Here is an 18675-nt window from a genome sequence, read left to right as displayed (position 1 = left end):
AGATTTAAGAGGGATAGTTTTATGTTCAAAAAGCTGTATTACTATAGTTTTGTATATGCGGAGGAGTTGCTGGGGTGTGATAGATTGATAGCAACTTAGAAATAACGTTAAGAGGGTAATCAGTATCAGGTTTACCCACTATCCGAGAGGAGAGGTTGAATATATATCAAAATTATGTTTATGGGCTATTGTAGTGCTAAATGTTGGGGAGGGTGGAGGGATTGGAGGTGTCTGTTTGTTCTGGAACAAGTTCCAAAAAGCACATGCAGCGGTGGTCTATTTCATGGAGTCTGGGAAGTTATCCACCTGAGTATATATGATGGGGGATAAAATTAAAATACTCAGCTGGAATATAAGAGGATTGTCTGAAGGGACACGGAGGGCGGCAATTCTGGAATATATTAGAAAGAGGGGGCCGGATGTGATATGCCTTCAGGAGACGCATTTATTGAGGGAAAAGGTGGAGATATTACAAAGGAGGTGGATTGGAAAGGCATATCATTCCACATATTCTCCATACGCCAGAGGGGTCTCTCTGCTCATAGGGAAATCTACACCATTTGAGGAAGTGGAGAGTCATGTGGACAGTGAGGGACAATATGTTTTTTTAATTAGTCGAATTTATGGGCAGCTGATGTGTGTGGCAGCGATGTATATACCGCCCCCATTCTCGAGGACTAAGATACAGGAAATATTTGACTTATTTAAGAAGGTAATGGGATTACCATTGCTACTTATCGGAGATTTTAATAATGTAATAGATGAAGGATGGGACAGACATAAAAAGGGAGTGGATAAAGGGGCAAAGAAACTATCGCCATTTGGTATGTTCATGAGGGAATTGGGGATGGTGGATCTCTGGAGAGTAAGGAACGAGAATGAAGTTTGCTACTCCTGCTACTCATGGGTCCCTCTCAAGGATAGATATAGCGTTGGGCAATGAGTTAATGACTCAGACGGTAATTTCGGAACATAAGCCTATTGAATTATCTATTAAAAAGACAATGGGGAGGATTTGGCGAGGGGGGTGATGGAGAATGCACCCCTTATGGTTCGAACATATAAATATGGACATCATAGAGAGGGAGATGAAAGAATACCGGCAGCTCAATGAGGGCAGTACTAATAAAAGGGGTGGTTTGGGATGCCATGAAAGCCTTTCTGAGAGGCCTCTTCTTTGGGGAAATATCTAAGTGTAAAACTAGATTAAAGGATAAGGCGATTGTGGAGTCATTGGAGAGGGCGGAGATGGATATGGTGGCGGACCCATCGGAGGAAAATCAGAGAAGGCTTAGGATGGCTCAGGAAGCAGTTAATAAGCTAGACTTGGAGAAGGCGGAGAGACGGAGAGCTTTTCAGAAAAAGTGGGACACTTATTTTCGATGGTATCGGCGGCACAGAGAGACTCTTCATATGTGTACAAATTAAGGATGGATGATGGGGTACTGCTGGAAACCACAGGGGATATCTTGGGAGAATTTTGGAAGTTTTATAAAAAGTTGTATACATCTGGACTGGAGGCTTCTGTTGGGGACAAAGACTTTCTTGAGAGGGCGAGACTCCCTAATATTAAAGATTGTGACAGACTTAGGTTGGAAGAGCCCATAACGGAAGAGGAGATTGAATCTGCCATTATGTCAATGGCAAATAATAGGGCCCCTGGGGCGGACGGCCTGCCGGGAGAAGTCTATAAGCAATTAAAGGGGTTGACAATGACTCAGTTGAAGGTAGTCTTTGAGGAGGCACTGAAGGAAGGGGAGCTGCCAATGTCCATGAGAGAGGCGGTGGTGGTGGTTATTCCAAAGGAGGGTAAGGATCCGGAATTAGATGTTAAGGTTCTTGCTAAGGTCCTGGCTAACCGATTGACGAGTGTGATCCAAAACCTTGTTCATCTGGATCAATCTGGCTTCATGCCAAATAAATCCACAGCAATTAATCTACGTAGACTATTCTTGAACTTACAGCTGCTGTCGGACAATGGGGGTCGTAGGGTGCGCGTAAAGCGTTTGATCTTGTCGAATGGTGGTATCTATGGGAAGTGTTGAGGAGTTTGGTCTTTGGGCCAATTTTTATTTTATGGATACAGTTATTATATACATCTCCGACTGCTAAGATTAAAGTTAATGGGCAATTGTCATACAGTTTCGGCCTTTACAGAGGGACTAGGCAGGGGTGTCCGCTGTCCCCGCTACTTTTTGCATTGGCAGTGGAGCCCTTGGCACAAAATTAGAAATGCGGCCTCGGTCAGGGGATTTATTTATGGAAAGATAGAAGAGAAAATAGCTTTGTATGCAGATGATGTGCTGCTCTTGGAGGATTCTGGAGACTCATTGTTGGGTGTGATGAACATTCTTAAAACATTCGGGTCTGTGTCGAGCCTAGTCATTAACTGGGAGAAGTCCAACATTATGGCAGTTGATGGCGGGGAGGATGAGCTCATGTTGGGGGGAGAGGGAGCGAAACTAGCGGTGGTTCAGAGACTTAAATACTTGGGTGTTCAGGTATCGCTTCCACTTTCTAGTTATATTGATCTCAATCTGGTTCTGCTGTTGGGGAAATTCAGAAACAAAATAGGAACATGAAGCAGATTGCATATCTCAGTGGTGGGGAGAATCAATTTGATTAAGATGATTTTAATGCCTCAGCTACTATATATGTTATATAAGGCCCCTATCTGGATTCCCAAAAGGTGGTTCCGCACCATTAGTTCCATTTTCAGAGATCTGGTTTGGGGGAAAAAACAGGCAAGGCTTCGACTGGAAATTCTGCAGAGACCCAAGGATGAAAGGGGCTTGGTACTTCCGAACCCTTGGATTTACTATTTAGCTGCGCAGGGTCAACATATAAAGGGCTGGAGAGAAACTGATAATATGGGTTCAACACAAAGGGTCTTGGCCCATGTTTTAGATAGGAGTCCACTGATCCAGGGCCTGGAAGCAGGAGGCTTTAGGAAATTAGGACTGATCTACCCCACTTGTTTACTGATTCATAAGATGTGGGAGGAAATTAAGAAGATTAGTGGGGTGGAATATCTAACTGACTTCTCTCCAATATGGCAAAATTATAATCTACCGGAGTTTGTTAAAATGGGGGACTTTAAAATTTGGAAGGGTTTGGGAAAATGTTACATTGGCCAGGTACAGGACGGGCAGGAGTTGTTCCTTTTGAAAAACTACAGGTGGTTTATGGGCTGCCGGAGATCTGTAGGTTTCAGTACAGGCAATTTCACCATGCTTACAGGACCCAGAGAAAAACAGTTAATATGAAGGTTCAGGCGGATATTCTGGTAAACTATTTTTGTGCAAAAGGGGGAACAAGAGGTGTTGTTTCAGGTATATATAGAGACCTACTGTTTGCCTTCCTACTAAGATATCCAATTAAAGCAAAAGAGAAATGGGAGAAAGAGGTAGGGGACATAGAGGAAGATAAATGTGAAACAATAATGGAATATATACCTAATTTATCACTGAGCGAACCGGCCAGACTTTCTCAGTTATATGTGCTCCATAGAGTGTATAGTACTCCAGAAAGGCTATACAAGCCGGGTTGAGACATACCTCCGAATGCCAGAGGTGTCGGACCGATGGGGCTGGGATTGTTCACATGCTATGGCAATGTCCAAAGCTAAATATGGCTTGGGTGGAAGTGACGGCCGCAATTGAAAGGGTATATAACTGTAGAATTGAAAGGGACCCTCTGATATGTATTTTGGGGTAAGTAGAGGAGATTGGGGTATCGAATTGCCATAAGCTAGCAATAGCTAGACTATTGTATATTGCGAGAAAACTGATCACCAGATGTTGGATAAGTGAAGAACCACCGACAATGCGGGAGTTCTATAGACAGTCTGACAATATTGTAGGTATAGAAAAGAGTATATACGCTAAAAGGAAAAGGGCTGGTACCTTTGAAACAATATGGAATCCCTGGGAGGAGAGGTACTGACCTCGGAAGATCTATGCTGCATTACTGTGTACTTTTATTTAAATAATTGTATATGTGCTTTACAGAGGGAAGGGGGGTGGGGGAAAGGAATGGGAAATATATTGGAAAATTTATAACTTGTCTACTGTTGACAGATTGAATATGCTTGTTGTTTCGTACTTTGTTATGCAAAAAAAAAAATCTGATTTAAAAAAAAAATAAAACTTACAGTAAAAGAATCTAAGCAGCCCTTCTATGCCATAAACTGAGCTCGTATAAGAAGACACAGTAATGGCAACACACTTCCTAGACAATCCACACACATTTTGTCAATGGCTGAGACTCACCAGCAACACAGTTGTACACTTGGTCAGTTTCTGGCAGTCTGACTAGCATGCCAGAGGTGCACTTGGCGTACACTGACAGCTTGGGATCCCTGTGCGATAAATGTTTCTGGACCTCCCTCCCCTCCTTTTATGGCGACAAAGCAATAATACACTAATATACAGGGTGGGCCATTTATATGGATACATCTAAATAAAATGGGAATGGTGGGTGATATCAACTTTCTGCTTGTAACACATTAGTATATGGGAGGGGGGAACTTTTCAAGATGGGTGGTGAACATGGTGGCCATTTTGAAGTCGGCCATTTTGGATCCAACTTTATTTTTTTCAATGGGAAGAGGGTCATGTGACACAACAAACTTATTGAGAATTCACAAGAAAAACAATGGTGTGCTTGGTTTTAACGTAACTTTATTCTTTAATGAGTTATTTACAAGTTTATCACCACTTATAAAATGTGTTCAAAGTGCTGCCCATTGTGTTGGATTGTCAATGCAACCCTCTTCTCCCACTCCTGACACACTGATAGCAACACCACAGAAGAAATGCTAGTCTAAGGGGGTCAGATAGATATATATATATATATATATATATATATATATATAGATAGATAGAGAGAGAGAGATATACTGTATATATATATATATATATATATATATATATATATATATATATATATAGAGAGAGAGAGAGAGAGAGAGAGAAAGCCGGACCCCCTTAGACTAGCATTTCTTGTCAATCAGTGTTGCTTCCTAAGGCTACTTTCACACTTGCGTTTTTTTGCGCTGTGTGCGCAGTACAAACGCGCATAAAAACCGCATCATGCGTTTTTAATGCGTTTTCTTGTTTTTTTGCGCATGGTTTTTACAAAAAAAAATGTTAAATATAGGAAAAAAACGTATGCGCAAAAACGCAGCACAAAAAACGCAAGTGTGAAACCAGCCTCAGTGGACAGTTTGATTACACAGAAGTTTGATTTACTTGTAGTTATATTCTGCAGTTTGTGTTCCCTTTTTTTTTTTGACCAGTGTGTGTATATGTATATATATGTTTTTTTCTGTAAAATGCATTTTATTGCAAAAGATGTTTTTGCATTGTCATATTTAAATTGCTATAATTTTTCCATATTTTTTGTCCACCAGACTGAGTGAGAGAGCTTGTTTTTTGAGGGAGGAGTTGAGGTTTTGGTTCCATTTTCAGTCACAACATCTTTTGATCGCTTTCTATTATCATTTTTGGGAGACAGAATGAACAAAACCAACAATTTAGGAATTAGGTTTTTTTATGCCATTCCACATGTGGTTTATAAAATTGATAAGGCAGCATTACTCTTCGGATCAGTACAATTACAGCGATACCTCATTTATTAGTTGTTTTATGTTTTGGTGCTTGTACACAGTAAAAACTATTTTACAAAAACAATATTTTTGCATAGCTTTATTCTGAGAGCTATAACTTATTTGTCTGCTGATTCAACTGTACGGCAGATTGCTTTTTGTAGGACAAGATGACGTTTTTAGTGACACCATTTTTATTTATATTAGTATCTTTGACTACATTGTATTCCACTTTTTGCTTGGCGATATGATAAAGCATTGTTTTTTGCCCCATTTTATTATTTTTTTACTAATTTATTAATTTTATTTAATTTATTAATTTAGGTGTTCACTGAACGGGTTAACTAGTGGGACAGTTTCATGGGGCAGGTCGCCCTGTAAGCAAAGACACCAAACGTGTTCTTTATTTTTTTACCTAAAAATAAAAATATATTGTACCAATAATTTCTATTTAACTTTATTTATAAATTTTCAGATTTTTTTTTTAAATATATTTTTCCATTTTTTTAACTTTAATATCACAGTTGACACCTGACAGTGAGAGCCAGGTGTCAGCTGGGATATCAGCTGCTCACCTGGCGGCGATCGAGTGCGCAGCTTCTGTGTGCATAAAATTGTACTCAGTACGTCCAAAGTAGCGAAGGAGTCAAAGACAAGACGAATCTTCAAGAAAATGTTGTTTGCAAATTAGTAATCACTAATCAGAGCTTCCATCACCCAAAAGGCGAGTCACGTTTTCTATTTAAACAGGAAATGTTTGGTACCAGCTTTATCCAGGATGAAGAACTTATCTTTAGTCCAAAACGCGTAGGATTGATCGCATATTACTTGGGTGCACCAAGATTGCTAATTTTTACCATGTTTTGGAATAAACTTTTTGAATTGTTTTAAGAAAAGAAACATCTGGAATATCTTCTATTAGGCCTTTGGCCACACCGGGCAGGAGTGGCATTTCTGTGCCTAAGTTTCTTTTAAGCCTCCATCAGGGTGAGCTGGACCAGATTTGCTGAAAGCAAAATAAAGCTTCCCTGCATACTGCCCATTGACTAGGCTCACTAGCTGAAAAAAGAAAGGATTAGCAGGATATTCAACCCTGGGTTCTCAGTAGAATTTCTAATATACTGTTTGTTTCAGAACAACATAGAAAATTCTGCACACTGACAAATTACATGGGCAATTGTATCTCCAACTTTTAACATTCGTTTGTAGGTTTAAGGTTCGCTAACGGCAAAAATAACCTAAAATTGTTGCACTTACTATAACAGAAACAGCTGTATTATCTAAGAGGAATATCTCTTTGCCAATGGCTACCAAGATTAATGTCATTCTATCCTGTAGGAGAACGGTCCAACAAGAAGGTGGCACTTTAGCACCTGAAAAACATACAACAAGGAAAAATTCATTAAGCATTGTTTTATTTCTCTGTAGTTTTAGAATTTTACAGCTCACCACCATTTACACCAGTCATTGTTCAGAATTCTGCTCATATTCAAAAACACCTTATGGTCGAGTCACAGCAAGCGCAATACACTACAATATTCTTGTGGTTTAGGAGGAAATCGGAAAGAAACTCCAGCAAACATAGGACCTCAGTTTATATATGGTGATCCTGTCATCAGGTACAAAGATTTTGGATCACTTTCTACAATCATTTACTTAGAATTCTTTCATCAGGTCCCACTTGGAGGCTTTGTTAAATAGACCAAAACCCCTGCATATTCAGAAACCTATATCAATTCCGTTTCTTACAGCTAGGATAACAATATTGCAGGTGCCTGGAAGTCTCACCAAATTAACATGACACCCACCCGCAAACGGAACATGACACCCGCAGAACATTCCATCAATGTCTGCATTCCAAAACGTCACTACTTCCCTTCCGAGCCCCGACGTGTGCCCAAACAGTAGCTTTTTCCAACATATGGGGTACCATCGTACTCAGGATAAACTGAAGAACAACTTTTGTGGTCCAATTTCTCCTGTTACCCTTGGGAAAATAAAAAAAAAATAGTTGCTAAAAGATCACTTTTATAACTAAAAAGTGAAATGTTCATTTTTTCCTTCCACGTTGCTCCTGCAAAACACCTGAAGGGTTAATAATCTTCTTGAATGTAGTTTTGAGTAGCTTAAGGGGTGCAGTTTTTAGAATGGTGTCACTTTTGGGTATTTTCTGCCATATAGACTCCTCAAAGTGACTTTAAATGTGAGATGGTCCCTAAAAAAAAAATTGTTTTGTAAATTTTGTTGTAAAAATGAGAAATCGCTGGTCAACTTTTAACCCTTATAACTTCCTAACAAAAAAAAAATTGTGCTGATATAAAGTAGACATGTGGGAAATTTTATTTATTAACTATTTTGTGCAACATATTTCTCTGTTTTAAGGGCATAAAAATTCAAAGTTTGAAAATTGCAAAATTTTCCAAATTTTCGCAGAATTTCCATTTTTTTCACAAATAAACGCAAGTTATATCGAAGAAATTTTATCACTAAAGTGAAGTACAATATGTCACAAGAAAATAATTTCAGAATCGCCAAGATCCGTTGAAGCGTTCCAGAGTTATTACCTCATAAAGGGACAGTGGTCAGAATTGTAAAAATTGGCCCGGTCATTAACGTGCAAACCACCCTTGGGGGTTAAGGGGTTAAACTAAATGACTTGGGTCAAACGTTTGGGATAACCTTCCACAAGCTTCTCACAACAGTTGGTCAGAATTTGGGCCTGTTCCTCCTGACAAAACTGGTGTAACTGATACAGGTTTTTAGGTCACCTTGCTCGCACCGGCCTTTTCTGCTTTGCCCATAAATTTTCAATAGGATTGAGATCAGGGATTTGTGATGGCCACTCCTAAACATTGACTTTATTATCCTTAAGCCACTTCGTTACCATTTTGGCAGGGTGCTTTGGGTTACTGTCCATTTGGAAGGCCAATTTCTGCCCAAGCTTTAACTTCCTGGCTGATGTCTTGAGATGTTGCTTCAGTATTACCACATAATATTCTTTTCTCATGAGGCCATCGTCTTGAGATGTTGCTTCAGTATTGCCACATAATCTTCTTTTCTCATGATGCCATCTAATTTGTTAAGTACACCAGTCCCTCCTGCAGCAAAACAACCCCACAACAAGATGCTGCTACCCCTGTGTTTCACAGATGGGATGGTGTTCTTTAGGCTTCCACACTTCTCCCCTTTTCCTCCAAATGTAATTATGGTCATTATGCCCAAAAAGTTAAATTTTGGTTTCATCAGGCTACAACACATATCTCCAAACATTAAGGTATGTGTTCCTGTGTGCATTTGCAAACATTAATCTGGCTTTTATGCTTCTTTTGCAGTAATGGCTTCTTCCTGGCAGAGTGGCCTTTCAGCCCATGATACAGTACACGTTTCACTGTGGATATTGACACAATCTTACCACCTTCACCGTCATTTTCACAAGGTCTTTTGCTTTTGTCCTTGGGTTCAGATGAACATGTCGGACAAAAGCACGATCATCTCTGGGACATAGAACCAGCCTCCTTCCTGAGTGGTATGATGGCTGTACATTCCCATCTTGTTTGTACTTGCGAATAATTGTTTGTATAGATGAACTAGGCACATTCAGGTATCTTGAAATCTCTTCCTGATATCTTGGCTGATTTCTTGAGACTTTCCCATGATGCTACACAAAGATACCTGCAGTGTGTTTCAGGTGAGCATTAAAATACATCCACAGGTGTCTCTAAGGCCTGTTTCACACTTCCGTTTTTTCAAATCCGTCAAAATCCGTTGGTTTCCGTAAAAAAACGGATCCGCCATTTTTTTGCAGGATCCGTTTTTTGTACCATAGACTTCCATTAGTGGTTACCGCGGATCCGTCAAAAAAACGGATCCGTTTTTTAAAAAACGGATCCGTTTGCATCAGTTTCCGTCAAAAAAACGGAAACGGATCCGTTTGGCGGACACAAAAACGGAAGTGTGAAACAGGCCTAACTCAGATGTCAGAATCTTCCAAACACATGACATCATCATATGGGCAGTCCAAAATTGTTTAAAGGCATAGTCATCTTAGTGTATGTAAATTTTTGACTTTGCAGTCATTAATTAAAATGGCTTAAACATTCTCTGGAACTCTGGTGGTGCACAAGTAGGATAACCAAATCCGTCAACTGTGATGTAGAAATATTTGGCACTCATATGGGTGTATTCATATTCAAGAACTTATTTATTGAATGAAGAAATTCCAGAAAAATAAGACGTTTCCTTCAAATACCTGAACTTCATCAGTCATCTGGATAAAGGAGACCTGTGTGGAAGCGTGACGTGTGAGGGTCTGTAGTGTCCACGCTTCCTGTCTTAGCAGTGGACACGGGAGGCTCACACACAGCACACTTCCAGATGACTGATGAAGGTCAGGTATTGACCGAAAAGCCTCATTTTTCTGGAATTTCTACATTCAATATATAAGTTCTTGAACAAACCTATCTGAGTGCCAAGTATTTCTACATTGTGGTATTCTGATTTCATGCCAGATGTTAAGAAACACATGCATTTTTTATATAGTGTATGTAAACTTCTGGTTTCAACTGTACCTAAATGTTTTTCAGTAAGATTGTTGTATTATTTGGGTCAGAGAAGCCATTTCTTCTTTCCTATGGCTATTGCGGTATGTTTAGTTTCTCAATGACAACCAATGAACTGTATATACAGCTCTGGCAAAAATTAAGAGACCATTGCACAATTTTATAAAAATCAGCGTCTCTACATGTATGACAGCCATTCCATTCCAGTGTCAGTTGAATTCCAACCAGAGTACACCTCATTCTACTTAATGTGCTTCTGATTAGGTGATCACCTGAACCAAATCTTACTTAATGAAGGAAAGTATACAAACCCTGCTATGGTGTTCACAATCCTCTTGCAATAGGACAAGCTAGATGGCAAAACAAGTGCTAGTAATATCCCAAAAGTAATAGGAATGAAAAAATAACTTTTAACCATGCCAAAGAAGTTGAAAAGAAAAGTCTCGAGTGAGGAAAAGAAGGGCTCAATTCTGGCCTTACTAGCAGAGGGATATAGTGAGCGTCATGTTGCCTCTATCCTTAAAATTTCTAAGACGGCAGTCCATTACAACAAGGTCTAGCAGCAGACATTGGGGACAACAAAGCTACAGACCGGCAGAGGGCGAAAGCGACTCTCCACTGAACGGGCTGATCGTCATCTTATTCTAATTTCACTGAGCAACCACAGGATGACATGAATTGACCTACAAAAGGAATGGCAAATGGCAGCTGGGGTGAGGTGCACAGCAAGAACAGTTTGTAACAGGCTCCTAGAGACAGAGCTAAAGTCATGTAAAGCTAGAAAAAAGCCTTTCATCAATGAGAAGCAAAGGAGAGCCAGGCTGAAGTTTGCTAAAGACCATAAGGATTGGACCATAGAAGAATGGAGTAAGGCAATCTTCTCTGATGAGCCTAATTTTCAGCTTTGCCCAGCACCTGATCATTTAATGGTTAGACGGAGACCAAGAGAGGCGTACAAGACACAGTGTCTTGCACACACTGTGAAATTTGGTGATGGATCAGTGATGATCTGGGGATGCTTCAGCAAGACTTGAGTTGGGCAGGCTAATCTTTGCAAAGGATTTATGAATCAAGACGCATACAAGGTTATCCTTGAAAAACACTTGTTTCCTTCTGCTCAGGCAATGTTCCCAAACTCTGATGACTGGCTTTTCCAGCAGGACAATACCCCATGCAACACTGCTAGGTCAATCAATGTGTGGATGAAGGACCACCACATCAAATCCCTGTCATGGCCAGCCCAATCTCCAGACCTGAACCCCATTGAAAACCTCTGGAATTTAATCAAGAGGAAGATGGATAGTCACAAGCCATCAAAGAATAACTGCTTAAATTTTTGTGCCAGGAGTGGCATAAGGTCACTCAAATGCACTGTGAAAGACTGGTGGAAATCATGCCAAGACACATGAAAGCTGTGAATAAAAATCATGGTTATTCCACCAAATACGGATTTCTGAACTCTTCTCATTTGCCACAAAAAGATACAAAATATTTAGCTTTACATTTCGGAGACATGTTGTCAGTAGTTTATAGAATAAAACAATATGTACAATTTTACTCAAAAAACAAACCTATAAAGAGAAAAATCAGAGAAACTGAAAATTTTGCAGTGGTATCTTAATTTTTGCCAGAACTTCCTCTCTAAAGAGACAATTTCCACACTTAACTTCACAGAGCAGCATTGCCTATAAGTCTCTTTACACTGACATGTCATTCTCCATGAGGAGAGACATTATCCTTTAGATCCCAAACAGGCAAACAGAAATGCCAATCTGATGTTGGCTTTGTTTTGCACTGCTGCAAGACTGAGGAAAAAGATTTTCCAGCTCACCGTTTCTGCATCTTGTTAATGTCTGTAGCACGGACCCACTGTGTCAGGGCGTGAGGAATCCAAATGAAGTAGACAGAATGTCCAGCTCAACAGCGTAGTGAAAAAGCAATATTTTATTCACCACAGACACATTCCAGAGAGATGATAAAACATCAGCATGGCAGATTACAGATTGTCGGATCGACGCCTTTCTGGAGACCAAGCTCCCTTAAATCATGATGACCGACATTAAAAAATAAAACCTTTATATACCAAGATCCGGATTACACACCAGTGGAATAATTAAGACACAGGTGACAGCACAGCAAATAAGTGTAGTGTGCCTATATAGATTCATACAAAATAAAACATTGTAACACAAAATAAAACAATAAATCTTAACATGATTATAGCAGCAAGTTTGCATAGGAAAATGCTATGAGAGAATATAGATATTTTTATAATGTTAAATGAACATATGTATTGTAACAGTATTTAGCGGGGGTTGGTTGGATGCCCTCCAAAAATCAGCGAATTTATATTATAAATATTGTGAGGTAGCGCTGTCATCTAAGTACGGGATTCTCGCTAGGCAGCGAACAAAACATCCGGCACTGGATTTTTCATCAAATCAATACAGTCCATGCGGTTTATTTAGCAGCATAAACTCATAGAAGCAACGTAACTTCATAACATCTGCGTAGCGACATTATAGTGCTTTACTCTGGTTATCAATGTCCAGTACGCAGGCTCTCTTAGCCTCACAATTATCTCACCCACGTCAGGGCTCCTCATGCGGCTTCAGAATCCCGCACACGTTCATCCCCTCCAGGGAACTCTCAGGCACACATCGCCATTGCTCACAGCGTCCACACGTGCTGTCAGGCAGGAAGCTCCATCTCAGCGGGACCTTCCACAATGGACCAACCAGGTCCCAGCATTCACCACTTGTGACTCACCCTGGCCACATTATATCGTTCATAGCCACGCCCACTGGGTCACATTACTCTGACCTCATCACAGGTCCTTCAGGCATTTTCACACTCTTTACAACCGTGCTTTAAACACATCCCCTGGGTGGGTTTGTAGGTAACCAGGTCCCCCCAACTCTCTAGTTACCACCTGGAGACTTCTCCCTCACATATTAACGCAGCACCTCAGCAATGTCCTTGCTGATCACACATACATAAGTCTCCATCTCAAAGTCACCCACTTTGAGATACATAACTACATAACGGCCACTGTTATGAACTCATTTTATATTCCACCAGTTGAGAGTTCCCTTCCGTTCTCCCTCTTGTGGTGACAGGAGGTAGTGAGGTTGGTTTAAGTGGTAGTGATCTGCCACCTGATGAGGAGGATAACGATTGGATCTCTGGAGTATCAGACTGGATATAAGACAGCCGACGCCCTATCCTGGTGCTGGTGAGTCAGTCTGCTTCTCAGGTCTTGGACTTCAGCTCTCTTCCAGTCTTCTCAAGTTAAGTTTGTTTTTTGCTAATGTTCACACTTGCGCTTGTTGGTCAATTCAGTTTCTTGTGTGATCCGACTGCCCCAGCTGGGGCTTTGCTCCTATTTATCTGTATTTTCCAATCTGCCTTTTTTGTCCCTTATTAGATTGGCCTCTTTTTGCTCTGTCACAGAATATTTCAGAGTGCTGATATAGTGGGAGAAGTCTAGTGACTTCAGGGTTAATTTTGCCATCAGAAGTGTTGGACATTATTTTGGTAGGTTTTTTTTTGGCAGATTGCAGACAGTATCTTTCCTTTCCTGTCCTTTCTAGTTAGTCGGACCCCATCGTTTGCTCAGTCTATTTTCCTGCCTTTGTTTGTATTTTCATCTTGTTTCACCGTCAATACATGTGGGGGGCCGTCTTTCCTTTGGGGTCTGCTCTAGGGCAGTTAGTTTTCCTCTTTTCCTGCTTTAGGCTTATGTAGCTCTCCGGTTGTGACGAGGCGTCTAGGACCCTTGTAGGAACGCTCCACGACTGCTGCTAGTTGTGTGGTTAAGATCAGGGATCTGCAATCTGCATAGTTACCAACTTCTCTGGTTTTCTGAGATTTAGCTTGTTTTTTTTTCCTCCTCGGTGACCCATTCATAACAGGCCACTCAACACTATGCCATTCATCACTTCTCCTGGGACCTCAACACAGCGCTCCCTAGCGGACACAGTGGTTACTACACCACATACCTCGCCCCTCTGTTCAAACTTGTGGGGTTGAACACACAACATTACATCAGGCGCTCGAGACCGGGCACTCATTACCCCTTGCCCCACAGGTCGAGAGAACCTTTTCCATCTGTCATACAGCCTCCTCTCTACCTTAGGCCTCCCCCGCCTCCAGCGGTCAGAATATCGGTCTTGATCTTTGACCCTCCAGTTACAGTCTGTCTGCGTCATCAGACACAGTCTAGTCACCACTTTCCTTTCTCTGTTTGTTCCGTTCCCCGACCAGCTCCCCCGGTTGGTACGGTCATCCATCTTACTTGGGTCTACTGTCTGGCCTGAGTCTGACCCACTCAGCATCTCAACGGAACTAATGTCTCTCAGCCTCGTACTGCCCGCCGAACTGCCACTCACTGACATTCTTTGGCCACCTGCCCTGTCGCTTCTTGGCGGAACTCTTCGGGTCCTTACATCTTGGGTTGGAGGCGGCCGCCACCTGGTGTTTCGTACCTCTATTGATTCGCCGACGGTCCCGCCTCAACTGCTCAATCCCTTGCAGGTACCCCACTCGATACTCCAAGAGCATCCGAAAGTCTCTCAGGCTCTCCACCGAGCCAACCACCAGGAGGGAAATCCTACCCACTTCACTGGATACTTGGTTTTCATCATCAGGAGTGATCCTCACCCTCACCACACCGGAGATATTCACAAGGTCTTGCATTACCTTCCCGGATCTTCCAATGATTCTCCCAATCAGAGCTTTGGGTACCGGCACCACATCTTTCCGCAAACCCAGCCGATCCATAGCCTCCCTTGCTAACTCTAGGCGTCAAGCAGCCTTCACATTACTCCGCCTGACCCGCTGTTTGGTGTGGAGACATTGTAGATGAATCTCTTTCAGGACAGCTACTCGGTTTGATGTATCTTCTCTGTCCGATACTAATCACCAACTGCCGAGTCTCCAGTGCCCAGCGCACCTTACACGCTTTGACCGCTTCTTTGAAAGCTTCATGCACACCTTCCTCCGCACAGGCTTCTTGCATGTCCTCTGGTACATCAATCACAGACTGGAAGGTTGTGGTCTTGCTCTCTTCCCGGACCGAAGGCTCTAGCTTTACCACGGACACTTCCCTCACTACAGTTGACCTGACCGGGTGACCGACTTCTTCAGTTCTTAACTCCCCAACTTCACACGATTTGGTCACTTCATGACCCTTTGCCCCGAGGGCTACTGGCCGTTCTGTCCCGTTATCACTTGCGCTCACCCGTGGTAAGTCTTCGTCCAATTTCTCCCACAGAAGACTTAACTACTCCCCGGAGTTCTTCCATCTCTTCCCTAAGGGTCTTGTTCACATTTTGCCACATTGACAGGTGACCACTGAGCTCCAAGACTTCTTTATCAAGCCCTTCCACATCCTCTCTTAAGGTGTTGTTCACGCTGTGCCACGTTGACAGGTGACCTCTGAGCTTCAAGACATCTTTCTCGAGCTCCTCCACTCTGTGCTCGGCCGTTTGTCTCATCACACTTTCTCGTTCGAGATGTTCCTTTACTGTCTCTTTTATTAACTGTATCTCCTGCTCTTGTTCTCTTTTGGCCAGCATGTGTTGCACCATTATTTCTTTAATTATATCGTCAAAGGGTACCCCTGGGTTAGTCCAGTCAGTTGAGTGAACCCCCCAGTTACCCTCTGACTGTGTCTCTACTCCTGTTATCTTCTCGATTAGGTTACCATCAGTCCTGTCACGAGTTTCAGTCAGCACAGCACTAGATTCTGTCCTAGGGGTGGCTACTGGCAATAACACGTCACAGTCACACCACACCGTACGGTAAACTCCCAAGACACTCTCTGTCCGTGTGTCAGCTCCGCTCTTTTTGTTTACCACATCCTTCTCATTCACACCGTTGTACCCTTCAGGTGACGTCAGGTCAGTAAGTTCGTCCGACGTCATTCTTTCTCTGGTCGCCCCTACGTCTGGCCTGTCCACGTTAGGAGGCGTCAGCGTCTCAGTGTCTGCTAGCCCCACAGTAGAAACTTCTCTACCCTCCTACCCCACATCTTCAAATATGACAGTCCCGATGCCTCTCATAGGTACGCATTAAGTTTGGTGGCATACTACCGCCTTGGCACTCCCCCTTTTTCATCTCAATCAGGACTCTGTCTACCTTATAATTCACAACGACCCCGTGGATGCAGCAAACTCTGACGTTTTTCTCGGTCAGAGATAAAACGAGCGGAGTTCCTGTCAGAGTCACCTGACTCTGAGTCCATCCTACCAGAGACTCCTTCCTGGTACAGCATCACGGTACACACCTGGGGCCCGTCATTACTACCCGGAAAGTCTATCTTACATTCCTCCCAAGACATACACATATACTGCGGTACTCCAGACATACCCACTGAGTCAACCAGTGCTTCCATTTCCCGAACCACCCCAATTTTGGTTACCGCCCCCTCCCGGGACTCCACCCTTTTTTGGGTTACCACTCCGAGTTGGGTCACCGCCCCTTCTGGGACTCCAACCCCTTTCGGGATCTCCCCATGTCCGTTATATCGGTCTTCTCAGACCACAGTTCACACAACACAGCTTATGTCTTAACGATACCACACAAGTCCTTGTTGGCACCACCACAGCTCCTGCTGTCACCGATCATAGAATCTTAGAGTTGGAAGGGACCTCCTGAGCCATCTGGTCCAACCCCCTGCTCAAAGCAGGATTCGCTAAATCATCCCAGTCAGATGTCTGTCCAGCCTCTGTTTGAAGACTTCCATTGAAGGAGAAACTCACCACTTCTCGTGGCAGCCTGTTCCACTCATTGATCACTCTAACTGTCAAAAAGTTTTTTCTAATATCTAATCTGTGTCTCCTCCCATTCAGTTTCATCCCATTGCTTCTAGTCTTTCCTTGTAGAAGGATCATCTTTATTCTCATTTGCACAATGTGACAGCCCTTTAGATATTTGTAGACAGCTATTAAGTCTCCTCTCAGTCTTCTCTTTTGCAAACTAAACATTCCCAAATACTGCAACCTTTCCTCATAAGACAGGGTTTGCAGACCGGTCACCATTCTGGTCGCTCTTTTCTGAACTTGCTCCAGTTTGTTGATGTCTTTTTTAAAATGTGGTGCCCAAAACTGGACACAATATTCCAGATGAGGTCTGACCAAAGAGGAGTAGAGGGAAATAATGACTTCATGTGATCTAGACTGTATGCTTCTGTTAATACATCCTAGAATTGCATTTGCCTTTTTTGCTGCTGCATCACACTGTTGACTCATATTCAGTCTGTGATCTATTAGTATACCCAAATCTTTTTCACATGTGCTGTTGCTTAGGCCTATTCCTCCCATTCTGTATATGCTTTTTTCATTTTTATTGCCCAGATGTAGTACTTTGCATTTTTCCCTGTTAAAAAACATTCTGTTAGTTGCTGCCCACTTCTCCAGTTTATTTATATCTTTTTGAATCCTCTCTCTTCTCTAGTATTAGCTATCCCTCCTAGCTTTGTGTCATCAGCAAATTTAATCAGTTTACCCTCAATTCCTTCATCTAAATCGTTGATAAAGATGTTGAACAATACAGGGCCCAGGACAGAGCCCACCGATACCACCGGCTGCTGTTCACACACACAGCGGCTGGAGTCACTGCAGCTCCTGCTGCGCCATCTTCATGGACCCGCAGACCCACCGGAAGCCGATCGTCCCCTTCGTAAGCCGCCGAGTTACCCGAAGCCGCTTGTCACCTTCGTGACCCCACTGAGCCACATCAAGCTGCTTGTCACCTTCTTGACTCCCACTGAGCCACCGCAGGCTGAGTTGAGAAAAGAAGAAAAGAAAACACCACACAAAAACTCCAAAAACTCACATGTCCTTTCTGTGTGTTATTCAGGACATATCGTCTCCGCCTGAGACCGTCCAACACACAGGGTGCACCGGGTGCTATTCAGGGAGCGAACCTCCTCCCAGGGTTTCCCAACACACCGGCCACACCAAGACAAAACTCACGTGTCATGTCTGTGTGCTATTCAGGACGCACCGTCTCCACCTGAGACCGTCCAACACACAGGGCGCACCGGGTGCTATTCAGGGAGCTGACCCTCTTTCCAGGGTTTCCCAACACACTGGCCTCACCAGGTCCAGGGACTTAGCGGGTGCTATTCAGGGAGCCGTCTCTGCCTGAGACTGCCCAACACTTACGCCTCACCAGGGCCAAGGTCATACCACGTGCTCCAGGGATCTTCCCAACACTGACCCTCCAGGACCTTGCTCACTGAACCCTCCAGGAACAGTCTTTCCCACTGACCCAGGTCAGTACCACACGGACACCAGTCCATTGCCTGTGTCGGCCACACAGGTCCTCGGATACCTCTTCTCCTCAGAGGCACCCTATAGCAATCACCAGTCTCTTTCTCCTGAGGAAACGGCCGCACTGGGCTCACCGATCCGGACAGTGCCTTACTCACTAGGCCGCCCCACGGTTCCAGAACCACAGCCGGACAGTGGCTTCCCCAACCGTCAGCCTTCCTGGCTCAGC

At 42.9% G+C, this 18675-nt stretch overlaps 1 protein-coding gene across 1 annotated transcript in view; it reads right to left on the bottom strand.

Moving 5' to 3' along the window:
* VPS16 (VPS16 core subunit of CORVET and HOPS complexes) overlaps positions 1-18675 on the bottom strand; it is a 325784-nt gene that overhangs the window by 223782 nt on the left and 83327 nt on the right. The window contains exon 6 of the mRNA XM_073558129.1: positions 6866-6981. Coding sequence (XP_073414230.1) covers positions 6866-6981 — 116 coding nt within the window. The remainder of the gene's footprint in view (positions 1-6865; positions 6982-18675) is intronic.

This window comes from Dendrobates tinctorius, unplaced genomic scaffold (genome assembly GCF_039654945.1).
Source record: "Dendrobates tinctorius isolate UK_male_01 unplaced genomic scaffold, ASM3965494v1 ptg000254l, whole genome shotgun sequence".
In the NCBI taxonomy this organism is placed as follows: domain Eukaryota; kingdom Metazoa; phylum Chordata; class Amphibia; order Anura; family Dendrobatidae; genus Dendrobates; species Dendrobates tinctorius.
This window is presented reverse-complemented; position numbering and strand designations above follow the sequence as displayed.